At 40.5% G+C, this 13,689-nt stretch overlaps 1 protein-coding gene across 1 annotated transcript in view; it reads left to right on the forward strand.

The window, feature by feature from the left end:
• ICE1 (interactor of little elongation complex ELL subunit 1) overlaps positions 1–13,689 on the forward strand; it is a 56,640-nt gene that overhangs the window by 6,559 nt on the left and 36,392 nt on the right. The window contains exons 2-7 of the mRNA XM_032861848.1: positions 6,414–6,472; positions 6,998–7,032; positions 9,475–9,493; positions 10,234–10,345; positions 11,860–11,936; positions 12,944–12,981. Of these exons, the coding sequence (XP_032717739.1) occupies positions 6,414–6,472; positions 6,998–7,032; positions 9,475–9,493; positions 10,234–10,345; positions 11,860–11,936; positions 12,944–12,981 (340 nt within the window). The remainder of the gene's footprint in view (positions 1–6,413; positions 6,473–6,997; positions 7,033–9,474; positions 9,494–10,233; positions 10,346–11,859; positions 11,937–12,943; positions 12,982–13,689) is intronic.

The following is a 13,689-nucleotide window of genomic DNA, read 5'->3' on the forward strand; positions in this document are numbered from 1 at the left end:
GTTGACTTTGGCAATGTGCTTGTCCTGTTATCACCTGTATTTATCGGCTCCGTATCTGCACACTCTACGGACTCCTTTAGTATTGCCATTTTGCCAAGCGTGCTGGCATCCCCTCTCCCCACCTCTGCCCCATGAATCCTGGCTTGCCCCTTGGCCGGGGTTGTCCTGCTGCCCCCTCTTCGCCCTGTGTTCTCAGCCACTGTGTTGATTCCACTTCTCAGAGAAGGAAGGGAAGAGAAACATAGCCTGGATTTCTTTTCCCCAAGTGCTAAATGTTCACAGTGACATTCAGAGGATAGTGTGTGGATAAAATTAAAAGAGTATGCTTTAGAAAAGGAGCAAATGGGGAATGGAAAGTAATAGAACGTGCTGCCCTGGGAATTGTATTAGCTGTATAAAGTGCAGCTTGAGGGACCAAGCCAGAAGCCAGAGAAAGAAGAAAGAGACGGTGGTTAAGGGAGAAGACTGGGAGGAAGCCTGAGCATTGGAGTAGGAGTTCCAGAACAGCAAGACCACTGGGAGAGAAGCAGCAGTCAGGGGAAGCACATCACTTTGAGCTCTCCCGGAGGGGTGCACCCTGCACCTTGCTTCCTCGCAGAGGCTAGACGGCAGTGGGGTGCAGGGTGTCCCCATAAACGCACACAGGCTGCTGAGACCCAGCCTGCTGCACTCTGACGCTTCCAAGATACGTTAGAAATGGTTGCAACCATCGTAAATAGCATTTGGACCAGAATGGAGAAAAACAAGAGCCTGTGTTAGGGTGCTGTGGTATCTGCCTGAATTTGAGCTCGGAGGAAAAAGTCAGGACCTGGAATTCTGTAGGAAGCTGAGACTTCGTCTGTGCTCCGTCTCCGGTTTTTCCTGTGTCATGTTTTGTGGTCTTAAATTCTTCTCTTTATCGAATATTCGTGAACACAGTTCAGAGAGGTAGCTAGATGTGCAAGACGTGTGAAGCCAGCCGTCAATTCCCTGCTGACCTCTCCCCTTGCACTTTTAACTGCACTGTGTGTTTTGTGATGAACTCTAGTATCATGAAATAATACCTTGTATTGCTGCTTCTTGTTTTTAGTGTAGGGCATATTCGATTTCTGCCTTTGGAAGGTGCAGACTGAACTCCCCTTCCACTCTGTACCCCAATGCCGGAGCATCCCTCCTGTTACCCGCCCCCCCCCAACCCCGCCTTCTTAGCCTGCATAGGGTTTTGTTTAAGTCATTACTCAGAGTGGATGTTGTTATCACTATGTGTTATTCAGAGCTATACTCTGGAGTAAATTGTGATTATTTTTCCTTTCCCGTGTGTTTTCTTGTTTCCCCTGATGGATGATGATATCCTTGATTCAATTTGCTCATCTCGAAAATGTTAAGGACTATTTACCGTATGCCAGGAACTGGGTTACAGCCTTTCCGTGGCTTATCCTATTTACTCCCTAGAGCCGGTCCGCTCTGCCCCTCGCGGCGTTTCAGTCCTCTCATCTGTGGAGTTGGAAAGGGCACTGAGGCAGGGGAGGCTCAACAAATTTGCCCAAGGTTCCCTCAGCCCGAAAGAGGTGGGACAGGAATTTGCATCCAGCTGTGTGTGACTCTGGAGTCTGGTTTCTGGAATGTTTCGTGCATAGTACTTAACATTACAGAACGGCATCTGGAGGCAAGGTGGAGAAAATGAGGCCAACTAACGACTGGAAGAAGGATGGAAAACGGGGGGGGATCACTTGTACTTAAAAAATCATAATTTAAGTGCATGGTGAGTTTTACTTGGAATTCTCTGCCAGTTAGGTAGAAATGTCCTCTTACTGCTTTCATGCCACCAGATATTCCAGCACTTTCTTAAGGGAAAAAATTCCCTCCTGAGCCTTTGTATCTGCTGTATTCTGGGGCGCAGCTCCCTTCCTGGATTCCCCTTAACTCTGTTTTGGATGCTGCGTCCTCTTATCTGGGTTTACTTCCATGCTTTTGGTGGATCGTGTTTACATCCTTTAGTACCTCCCTAAGTAAGGATGTCTGGGAAGTAAACTTGTAGGAATTCTGCAGATTTAAAAATGTCTATTTTACCATCCCATTCGATTGGTAGCTTGTACAGATTTTATCTTGGAATTCACTTTCCTTCAAAATCTTGAAGACTTGTTTTCTAGGTCCTAGATGGTTGTTGAAGGCCTAAGCCACTCTGATTCCAGATTCTTTGTATATGATGGTTTGGTTTTATTTTTCTCTTGGGCTTTCTGTAGGGTCTTTGCTTGTCTCTGATGCTCTGAAATTTGGTGCCGATGTTCCATGCTTTGGATGCTATTTCTGTTTATGTGCTGGGACCTTTCAGTTTGGAAACTTCTGGCTTCAGTTCTGAGATTTCAAGAATATCGCAGTTTCTTTGACGGCCTTTTCTCTTACTTTCTGCCTGGAACTCGTATTGTTGGGCACGTGACGATCTCACAGCGATATGCGAGTTTTTATTTGTCCTTGTTCTTTCTCGTGTCTGTGTTTTGCGTTATTTGGAGGAACTTTCTTTTTTTTAATCATCCAATCTTTTGAGGCTTTTATTTTTCTTCCTTGTCTTTAATTTAGTTCTGCAGTTTTAGATATAATTCACATAAAATTCATCCTTTTTATGTGTACAATTCCGTGGGTTTTAGTGCAGTCACAGTTATGCAACTCTGTCACCACTTTGTAACTGTAAGACACGTTCCTCTCCATCCCCCTCACTGTGCCCCTGCCAGGAGCCCTCTTAGGCATTAGGAGTCATTCCCTGTCTCCCTTACTCCCAGTCCCTGGCCAGCACTAATCCGCTTCTGTCTTTGGATTTGCCTGGTGTGGACAGTTCATATGAATGGACTCGTGTGGCATGTAGCCTCTTGTGACCTGCCCCTTGCACGTAGCGCAGCGTTTTCAAGGTTTATCCCTGTCGTCGCAGGGGTCATTCATTAGTGTTCATTGCCGAGGAATCACGTGGTATGGCTGTGTGATAGATACCTCATTTACTCCTTCATCATTTGATGCACCTCTAGCGTATTTCTACTTTTTGCCCAGTGTGGATAATGCTCTGAGTCACAGAGTTCAAGTTCCGGCATGGATGTGTGTCTTCGGTTCTCCTGGGCGTGGTCCTTGGAGTGGAATTGCTGGGTGACGTGGTGAACTGTGTCAAACATTCGAAGAAGTTACCAGACTGCTGCGCGCTGCAGCCGCTCCACGTCCGCCTCGGGCACGGAATCCAAGGCCGTTTCTCCGTGTCCTCACGGATGCTTGTCATCTGCCATTTTGGTTTCAGCCATCCTCGGGGATGTGGATATTTTTAATTTTTAAGAGCTTTTAAAAAAAAATTTCTAGGAACTCTGGATATCCCTTTCAAAAATATTGTTGCTTTGTGAATCTAACATTTATCTCTAACCATATTACTTTTTGAAGTTTTCTTCTCGGTTTTTGTTTACTCCGAGTTGCTTTGTCTTGTTCTGGTCTCACTTTGGTGTTACAGGTTTTTGCTGATACGTGGAAGTCCGTGATGTTCCTGTTAAAACTGTTGGCTAATATGTTCACTGGAAATGCTGAGTGTGTGGGGCTTCTGGAGTCTGAGCCTCGTTGCAGAAGGCCTGGTGGGCCGTTTATTGGAAGGATGTCCCGTCCGTGCTGGTTAGATGTCCTCAGAGAAAGCACTTTCTGTCTCGTGCCTAGAGGGCAAAGGATTGGCTGCCGCTGTCTGGGAGCGTAATGGGGACAAGCAGGCGGTCAGGGTCAGGTTAGCGTGCACAGGGCTGCCTTGTCCCTTTGTTTTTGCTACAGCGCTCACAGTATCCCAGGCAGAGAGTTCTTTAAACAGCAGACCTTTTGCTGGGTGGTGGAGTGGAGAGAGGTGGGAATTTGAGGATTTAACGCCTCTAAGGAAGCTTGCCACCAGTCCTGTTAGTGCTGCCGCTCCCTCCTGTCTCGGAGCACCCCAGGATCACAGACTGTCCCCTCTTCCCACCCCTCCCACTTTCTTGAGCCTGTTAAGTCAGTATTCTTGAATCTGCTTTCCAGTTTCCATTTGTCTTTCATTCGGCTTTCATCTTTGTGGGTTTTGCCTTTGGGGAAAAAGCTTCTTGGCTTCAGTTTTAGCTGCCTTTTAGGGAGGGAGTCAAGGGGCCCAGAAATCTGTTGTTATGTGAAATTTATTTTGTATATAATGAAAGGTTGTTTTTGAATGTGGAAAGCAAAATATACATTAAATACAAATATGGAATGGTCTACTCATTGTCCTTTTGACTTACGGTGTTTAGAGTTTACTGTATAGAATATTAGAATGGTTAAAGATATGAAAACGCAAAACAAAAGCACAGAAGTAGTAGAATAACATAGAGAAGAATCCTTTTACTTTAGCATCTTGGGTGCAATAGAATTTTCTAAATATATCAGGAAACCAAAACATTTTAAAAAGTGAAAGATTTGGCTCTGACTATATATATATGTATTTTTAAGATTTTATTTATTTATTTGACAGGCAGAACATAATTAGGCAGAGAGGCAGGCAGAGAGAGAGAGGAAGGGAATCAGTCTCCCCGCTGACCAGAGAGCCCAATGCCGGGCTTGATCCCAGGACCCTGGGATCGTGACCTGAGCCAAAGGCAGAAGCTTTAACCCACTGATCCACCCAGGTGCCCCTAAATATATATTTTTTAAAAAACGTCATTTACTTATTTGAGAGAGCGAGCGTGCGGGAGAGAACAGGAGCAGGAGGAGGGGCAGAGGGAGAGGGAGAAGCAGGCTCCCCACGGAGCAGGAAGCCTGATGTGGGACTCCACCCCAAGGCTCCGGAATCATGACCTGAACCACAGGCAGACGCTTAAGGGACTGAGCCCACCGGGCATCCCTCAGCTCTGAATATTTAGAATTTCTGCATGCCTACCTATGTGGTTGTATTTTAGTGAGCGAGTGACGGACATTATGTGTATATTTGTAACATTTAATGAAATGTTGCTATTCAAATACCGCAGCTCATAGGAAAGTGCAGCCATACCAATGAGCAGAGTTAAGGAGCTATTAGTAGAGAGAAACTGGCAAGAGATTTCTCAGTCACACTCCTAAAGAAATATAAGTGGAAAAATATGGCTCTAAGATTTTCAAAGCTCATGACTATGCAGGAAGCCTATTTGGACTTGATCCTAAGGAAGTAAGTATCTCACAGGAACGGGCAGGGACAGTGATGGTATGTGTTTGGTGGGGACAGAAGAACCCGAGTGGCCTTCAGTGGTGAGTGGCCGACTTAGCACATGCAGGTGTCCTTTACATGTGCAGAACACTTCTGAGAGGAGATCCATGGGGAGGAATAGAGATTTTTAATTGCTGGTGGGAGTAAAAGAAGACAAAGTGTGTGTTTGTTTGTTTGTTTTTAAGATTTTATTTGTCTGTAAGAGAGCCTGTGTGTGTGTGTGTGTGTGTGTGTGTGTGTGTGTATGTGTATGCTTGCCCTGGGACAGGGGCGGGGAATGGAGAAAAAAGAAAGAGACTCCGAGACTCCGAGCTGAGCATCAGTGAGCATAAAGCCCCTGATCAGGACCCGAGCTGAAGCCAGGAGTTGGTTGCCCAACTGACTGAGCCACCTATGCACCCCAAACTAAGACTTCTTATTTACATATTTCTGTGTGGACCTTTTTTACTTTAACTACTACGTTACATGTCTGACTGCAAAGGAGATGCCCAGACTACTATAAAGGGAAATATTTCTGTAATTCTCAAAATCATTTGGATTATCTAGAAAAAGATGCTTTAGGATAATCAGTGAGAAATAAGTTCTTCTGAAGTATTTACTAAAGAAATATGAAGATATTAAGGGAAAAAGTGCCTGAAAAGAAAAAAATAGGTTTTTAAATCTTAGTAACATTTTGAGCGGTGTTACTAATGGTGTTTTCTCTATTGAATTGATAGCAGTAACTTAGAGCCAGATTTGTGGTTGGTCTCTAAAATATATAGATCCTTTTAAAATGAATTTTTCATTGAATTTCCTCCCTATTTTAATTTTCTTATTCTTCCCATGTTATTTTTGTTTTTTTGATGATTTATGTGACTTTTTGGTGTCTTAAATCTTTTCAGAGACAATGCAGAGTGAGTTGTAGACTGATAATTACTGGTAATTGGTGAACTAAACATAGTAAATACATACCAGATTCCCACAAAGAGCACACAGTCAGAGCGAGAGTCTGCACACCCCTTACTGTCAGAGAGAGCGCCGTTCACCTAAAGCAGGATTCAGAGAGGTACAGCATGGGTTCAAGCTCAAACAGAGTTGGTCTGTGTTCTTCTGCAATGTAAATAATACCTGTATGTATTTGTATGTTTATGTGAGAGTAAATGTGTTCACGTTTTACAGTAAGTCACATGGTATGGAAAGTATACTTACAATCATTCATATTACAGAAATAAGTAGCTGACTGTAGCTTTTTTTTTTCTTTCAGAATTTAAATGAGTATGTTGAAGCACTAATTACCTTGAAGCAGAAAATTATTAATACAGAGTGAGTATGTTTTCCTGTGCTTTGTTGAACTTTGTGAACCTGACAGATAAGGCAGAGCGGCTGGTGTATCAGGCCTTCTGTCTCTTACCTGGGCCATGGGGCTGTGGGTCATGGTGGAACCCTGGTGGGCTTTGTCCGCAGGCTGAAGCCTGTGTTGTTGGTCCAAAGCCCTTTACAGCAGGCCTACAGGTCAGGAAGTGATTTTTCCTAGGGTGGCAGTTTTTTTAAAGCTGTTTTCTATCTTTAAAGCCTTCTTAGCTTTAGGACTGGAGCTCAGATTTCCTCACAGTATTTGATAGCCACGGTAGAAGATTTATTATTTTTTTTAAAGTTCATATATCATTGCAGTGCTTTAAAAGAATTGAAGGTGGTTTATGTGTGTGTGTGTTTGTATACATATTTAATTAATTAAACATGTTTTGTTGCAGGAGGCCTAGGAAGAAAGGTGCCTGGCATATTTTGAAACATGACTTCAACAGTATTTTCTAGATCAAAAAAGTAACATAATTCTTTTCTTTGTTGCAGTAATTTATTAACAGAATATCAGAAGAAATGCGATGATATCCTTTTACTAGCTTTTTCCTTTGAGTTTTTAAATTTACTTATTTGTATTTTCTTAGAAGAACCGTGGGAATTGTCAGTGGAAGGTAGTGTTTACAGCCTCTAAGGAGGGAGCCCTTCTGAACAGCACAGTGAACAGGAGTCTTTTCCTGTGAGCATGTGATTCATGATGGTCTCTGTTTTAGAATATTCTGTTTTTGTCACCGATTTTCATTTTCCTCAGGTCTTCTAACTTTTTAGTGGGTAGGTCTTTTTCATTTGTACTCAGGACACGACAGGTTCTTCAGGCTTCGGAATAAAGTGAAGCTGAATAGTGTATTGCGAGAATTTCTCAGGATTTTTGTCAAGCCTGCCGGGTAGGAATATTCGGAATAGTGGAGAAAGCACTTTTGTTAATTAGCTTTATGATTTGTAGAGAATGAGTGTAGACAGATAGATAGATGGATAGATCAATTGATCTCCATAATCACAGTGTGATTTTATATTTACAAGACAAGTTTGGTGAGCATTTGTTCAGTATCCATTCAGTGCACCTGTAGTGTAGTTGGCCTCTGGTGAGATTCGTTATTGATAGGGTGAAATAGTGTGTGTAATTGACTTTTCTGCATTTCTTGGTGAAAACACCATGAATGAAATCTCCCATGAAAATTAGCTTGGATGTATTTTCAGGGGTTCACTGAAGTGCTGCTTCGGCCGAGGTCTTGGGACAGATGCCAATCTTCAACTTTGGCAGGAACTCCAGGCCTGCTTTGATAGGATTTCTGGACCCCCAGAACTTACACGTGATCACTGATTGTTTGTGTTGGTACCGTCATGTCTGACTTGTCTGATCAGAGTAATCAAATCAAGGCGTAAGACTTAGATTTATTTTTAGTACTGAATTTTTACATTAAAAAATGTAGGTCAGTGAAAATTTGTATTTCATTTGTTTAAATTCTCATTCTGTTAAACTATAAACGTATATTATCACAAGAATAATATCTCTGATTATGAAACCCGTACAGAAACAGTTATTATAAGTATTTTAATTAGCTAAATAGGAGATAGGCAGCCAGTTAATTCCGGTATCAGGACAGTGTACTTTCATTATATCCTTTTTAGCATAAACTTTATGAGGTAATTACACATGTAATCTAGCAGGGAAATCGGTTTACTTTTAAAAATTTATAAAATTTTTAAATTGATATTATTAAAATAGTTTATTAAAAATTGAGAAACTTTGGAATTATGCTGGAATACTCATTTGGTGATATGGTAATCTTCTTCAGCCTTGGGTACAAGTAAATATTGATTCTTTTTTTTTTTTTTTTTTTTTAAACACATTTGGTGTTTGCCCCAAATACATATTTTTTGTACCTTAGGTGTGTAGTTGTTTGCTCTTCTAACCCAAGGTGCTAATGGTGCCGGTTTAAATGGGTTTGTTATGTAACTTGATTTTTTACCCTTTTTTTTTTTTTAGAGATTTTATTGGAAAGAGGGAGAGAGCAGAGGGAGGAGCGGAGGGAGAGGGAGACTCTTAAGCAGACGCCCCACTGAACAATGAGCCCCACGAGGGTCTCCATCTCCTGATCCTGAGATCATAGCCTGAGCCAAAACCAAGAGTCAGATAGATGCTTAAGTGACGAAGCAACCCATGCACCCCTTGATTTCTTACCTTTTTGTGTAATTCTGACTGTTCTGTTAAGTTTATTATTTCCTTTTTCGGAAGGAGAGGATACATTTTATTTCATCAGGTATTTTTGAGCTTCTCTTTTTTGCAAGGACTGGTAATTCAGGGTGAGTATAATCCCTAATCTGGAGAAGTCTGTATTCTGAGGTGTGTTGTTACAGAGACATGTTGTTACAGACATTTGCCACCTTATGGTGTATGCATAGAAACTTGTAGGAGGTGAAATGTAAAAGGATAATTGTTTTCACTGGCAGCATGAGATGGGAAATGAAGTTATCATATTGTGTAAATTGTGAAAGTGAAAGGTTATCTAGGTTTTATGTGTTTCTTTTTTCTTTACTCATTGAGTATAGTGATATTTGGTTCTCCTTAGTACCTGACTCATGTTTGTTGGAATTATGCTCTGGACTATTTGAGAAATTCAGGGTAGGCTTTTTGGGGATTTTGTTATTTATAGGATCCAGGGTAGTATTCATTTGTTGAATATTGCTTTGTATTTATTCTCCAAACTCAGTGTTAATCATCGATGTAATTGAATGCCTTTTAATTTAGAGAAGTAGATATTTTGACTTTAGGTACATGTTATGGTAAATAGAGTAACTTATTAAAAATTTTTAACACTGTGTTATAAATGGACCTTGGAATATTGTTTTCTAGGAATTGTGAACTTGCCTGGTATATACATTGAACAGAGATTTTACAGGTGTTTTTAAGTGAGTTTAATCTTCTGACAAGTATCAGATAAAACAGAGTTTTCTTTAACAAGTTTTACAGCTGCAGTTTGCAAGAAGGTAAGTACCTGTCTTCATGGTTCTTTGTGAGGTGGACACTGATCAGACTAGATTTATAAATAGTCAAAGTGCTCCATAGGATTGACCCATATAGAGAATGTTGCTTAGATGGTAATCATAAAAGATTTATATTTTCCTTACTCTTAAATTACCCAAATGAATTTCTTACCAAGGTCTTAAATTACAGCCTGGTATTTAAGTTATTAGTTTTACTGATGGCGTGGCCATTGAAATGAAGCTTATTGTTGTCTGCATGAATTGGATTAATAATGTGGTTATCGTGTATATTTTAAACAATTTAAAATGGAGTGAAAATTTAGCAGTGTTTCATATTCTGAGTATGAAATTCATCCCCTAGAAGAAGGCAAAACATTGTAATAAAGCAGACCACAAATTGCCTGTCATTTCATTTGGATAAGTGGGGATTGAGTTCAAGGTTGGAAAAATGTAATTATTATTAATATTACTTTTTGGCATATTGTCCTTTCATATATTGTCCATCAGACTGAGAATCTACTTCTCAAGTAGTTTTTCATGTAATTTTATTAGAAGCAGACTATAATGTCAAAGAATAAAGAGCAGTGTGAAAATCATGTTGGTATAAAAAGAAGGCATTAAAAAGAGAGATTGTTTTATTCCTTTTTTCTTGCAAGTTAGAAACAATACAGTAGCAGTAGTCGACGTAGTTAATCGCTGTCGGGGCTTCTGTGTAATAACGCTAATGTCTTGTCCATCTTTAGAGAGAATAGTACCCTGCATCACCAGGTGGAACAGATGCTCCAAAAACTTTCTCCTCTGCAGAAGTGTCAGGAAGAATTGGGGTCTTTAAAAGCAGAGCTGGAGGAGAAGAAGGTACCCAGAGGAATTTCCCTACAAAAGCTTATCTTCCATAAAGTAACATCTGTTTATTCAGTGTCATCGGTATGAGGGGTATTTTATGTCTTAACAGAAGAAACAAGGGGCACTCAAGAATCACTAAGTGTATGCCTCCGTTTAGAGAACATCGAACGTGTTAATTAACGGCTTGGTCCTCACAGTAATTACTAGCTCTCTGATGGTGTGTTAGTCGCTTATGTGCTCTTTGAGGTTCTGCACAGGAACCTTCTGGCTGGGAATTCTTAGGGCTCTGTGTGTCCTGCGTTGGTTGCCTTTTCACACTGGTCTTGCTGTAAGTGTGAAAGAATCTGCAAAAATTTAAACTTAAAGGTGGAGAGATCTTGTTCTCTGTTTCAAAATCAAGGTGTAGTAAAACAGTTATTTAAAACGCTGTAAGCTTGGGGGCAATACAAAAAAAATGCTGTAAACTTGCTTGTTATAAATTTTGGTTTACTCTTTTCAGGAGTCTTAGGAGAGAATTCATAGCTTTTACAGATAACATAATTCGAAGGCCAATGAAGTGAGTTGGTTTTCATGATACATATCCTATCTAAGCTGCAATGATGCCTGCCTCTCAGCCTGTTCAGTGAGCACTTTTCATGCTGGAGTCTGGCTCTCAGTCTTCGACAGGTGCTGTTCATGTAATGCTGTGCACCGGGCTGAGGTCCTACGTACTTGAGCAGTGATTGGCTTTCCTCCTTCTGTAGAAAGTCTTCATTATATATGTAACTATTTGAAGAAGATTAAACAGAAACAACCACAACATTGAATTTTGTCTGATTCCAGTATATAACAATATTGTCAGCTCTGTCTGAGAGGAAGCATGAACACTGGAGTCAGACCTCCATGTGAAATGCTGATTAGTCACTCATTCTCTGTGACTTTGGAAAAATAAGTCAGCTTCTGGTTCCTCAGACCCCCCTATTAAAGGGGGTCATAAAGTCCATCCGGTCTGTGGCCGTTAAAGACCTATCATATGCACATTGTAGTAGGATACAGTGCTTGGCAACAAATTCTTTCCCCTCCCGTCGTGGCTGTCAGGAGGTACCTACTGAGTGACGGTAGCACATTTTCCCCAGTGATCGTTAAATATAATGATTTGCTTTATATTTCTGTGTAGGAGTAATGATAGCTTATATTTGTTGAGCTCTAGAATTTCTTTAGATTTTGTTGAATTTTAACTGGTTGAGGAAAATATTGGCTATTCAGTCTTAGGAAGATGTGCAGTTGTCCTAAAATTAGTACATTTTAACTTGCATAGTTTTGTTTGATGAGACTGTTAATCATATTACATCTGTTAAGCATCTGATTATCTCTATTAAAATGTTCAAAAAATTTGCTTTGGTTTCCCGTCTAATATATGTACTCATTTGGTTGATTTTCTTACTGGTGAAAATGGTAATAATTTCACTTATCAAGGTCAAAGTTCAAAGTAAATTCTCACCGGTGGTCAGTGACTTTCAAATTGACAACAGCTATCTTTTTCTTAGAGTTCTCTCAAGTTGTACCAAGATACTCACCAGGAATATGCACGTGTAAAAGAAGAATGCTTGAAAACTGATGCTCAGTAAGTTCTAAAATGACTGTCGACATTCGGTTTTCGTGGCTGAAAATGGCTGGTTCTTAGATCAGTACTCTGTCCTCTCTGTCTTTGGGTTGTGGGCTGTAACTGTGAGCTTAAACTAGTTAGGCACTCAACATTAGTCTAGAGGTCTGTCAAGTGGAAATTAGACCTCCCCTGGAGGATTAGAAGGAGGATTGATAAGTCTTGATATGTTAAAAAGCTGCACAAAGGAAGAACTCCGTAGGAAATGTTTTATGTCTGTACACGTGCACGCACACACATGTCTGTGTGTTTTCAAACATGATCGTCAGCTCCTTCCTCTGTACCGGGACTTTAACAGGTGTGCTGTGGCATGGGTGTCTTTGTTACCGTTAATAAAAAGCTGTTTGAAAGCATCCAAGTGATGATAGTCACATGATTCACAGAGCTTGTGAGCTACACACACAGTAGTCTAATGTAGGCGTGATGTCATGGTACCTCAGAGAGTTTCTCAGAGTTACCTGCCTTCTTTGACCCAAAAATCTATCTGACAACTGGTGCAGCTCTCCAGCCTCTTCTTCCCGTAAGATGGAATTGTGATCACTACCACCACACATGCTCCCAAGACTGACAGTGGCCATGCTGGACTGGTTCTAGGAGGCCAGTGCGGTGCATCAGTTTGGCCTGGACATGAGGCCATTGTGGCTCAGGGAGACTCCCAGATGTGGCATGACAGAAAGACACAGATTTCTTTCTAGAAATACTATAAACTAAATAGTGTACTGTTCTCTCTTAGTTTACTCTACCTTCAGAACAGTTGCTGACAATTTCAGTGGTTGATGCACAGTGCCCATCATGACCGACATTTCTTTGTTATATCAATTTTACTAACTTAAAAAAGTTTAATTTAAAAAAAATGTGCCATAAACTGTGTGTATATACTATATATACACCCACATATATATGTTAATGTATATGTGTATATATATAACATATATGTGGTTTTACTATTTATGAAATTGTTTTCTCAGGAAGAAGAAACTAGAAGCCAAGGTGAAGAAGCTGGAAGGTAACTGGCACTGTTGTTATCTAGCTAATGGAAGCCACTGGTCTGTGCACAGATCATTGGTGACTGCAGAGCTGTGGGACTTGACCAGCAGCTGGGTCATCATGTTTTTGAGGGTGTACCCTGAATGACCATGCTAAGAGCACCGTTAAGAAGTTTGAATATTCCTCTCAGTTCCTGGATAGGAATATGGGAATGACATGTGGAAAATCTTTGAAATGTTGTGCACTCAAAATAACGACAGTCCATATTTGTACCTTAAAAATCAGCAATCAGTAAAGGGATTTAATTTTGAAAGTTGAATATTATGGGGCTTTCTCATTTTTTCCTGAAATAAGTGGTTAATAGAAAGAAAAGGTTACTACTTTAGTACCAGGAGATTTGATGTTTTCAGATAGTGATGACATGCTGCTGGTACTCTGCCTCAGAGCATGGTTCATTTTTCATGTAGAGTGTGAAGTAAGAATTTAAATTTAGCTGGTTTGGGGCATATAGGCAAGAACTTGCTGAAAATACTTCCGGTCTTGAATTTACCTAGATATTGAGCCCAGGTTTTTAGATTTAAACTGTACAGATACTTTGTTAACAATTTTTCCTCTGATTTGGGTTTTGCACAAGCACAATATGGCAGTAAATGTGGCATCACTGTTCTTTTTGAGTATGGCTTTCTCTTGCTGGTGTGTGGAGATAAGTGTCTCTCTAAGGAAGTGT

Source organism: Lontra canadensis, unplaced genomic scaffold, assembly GCF_010015895.1.
Source record: "Lontra canadensis isolate GAN:19392208 unplaced genomic scaffold, GSC_riverotter_1.0 scaffold22, whole genome shotgun sequence".
NCBI lineage: Eukaryota > Metazoa > Chordata > Mammalia > Carnivora > Mustelidae > Lontra > Lontra canadensis.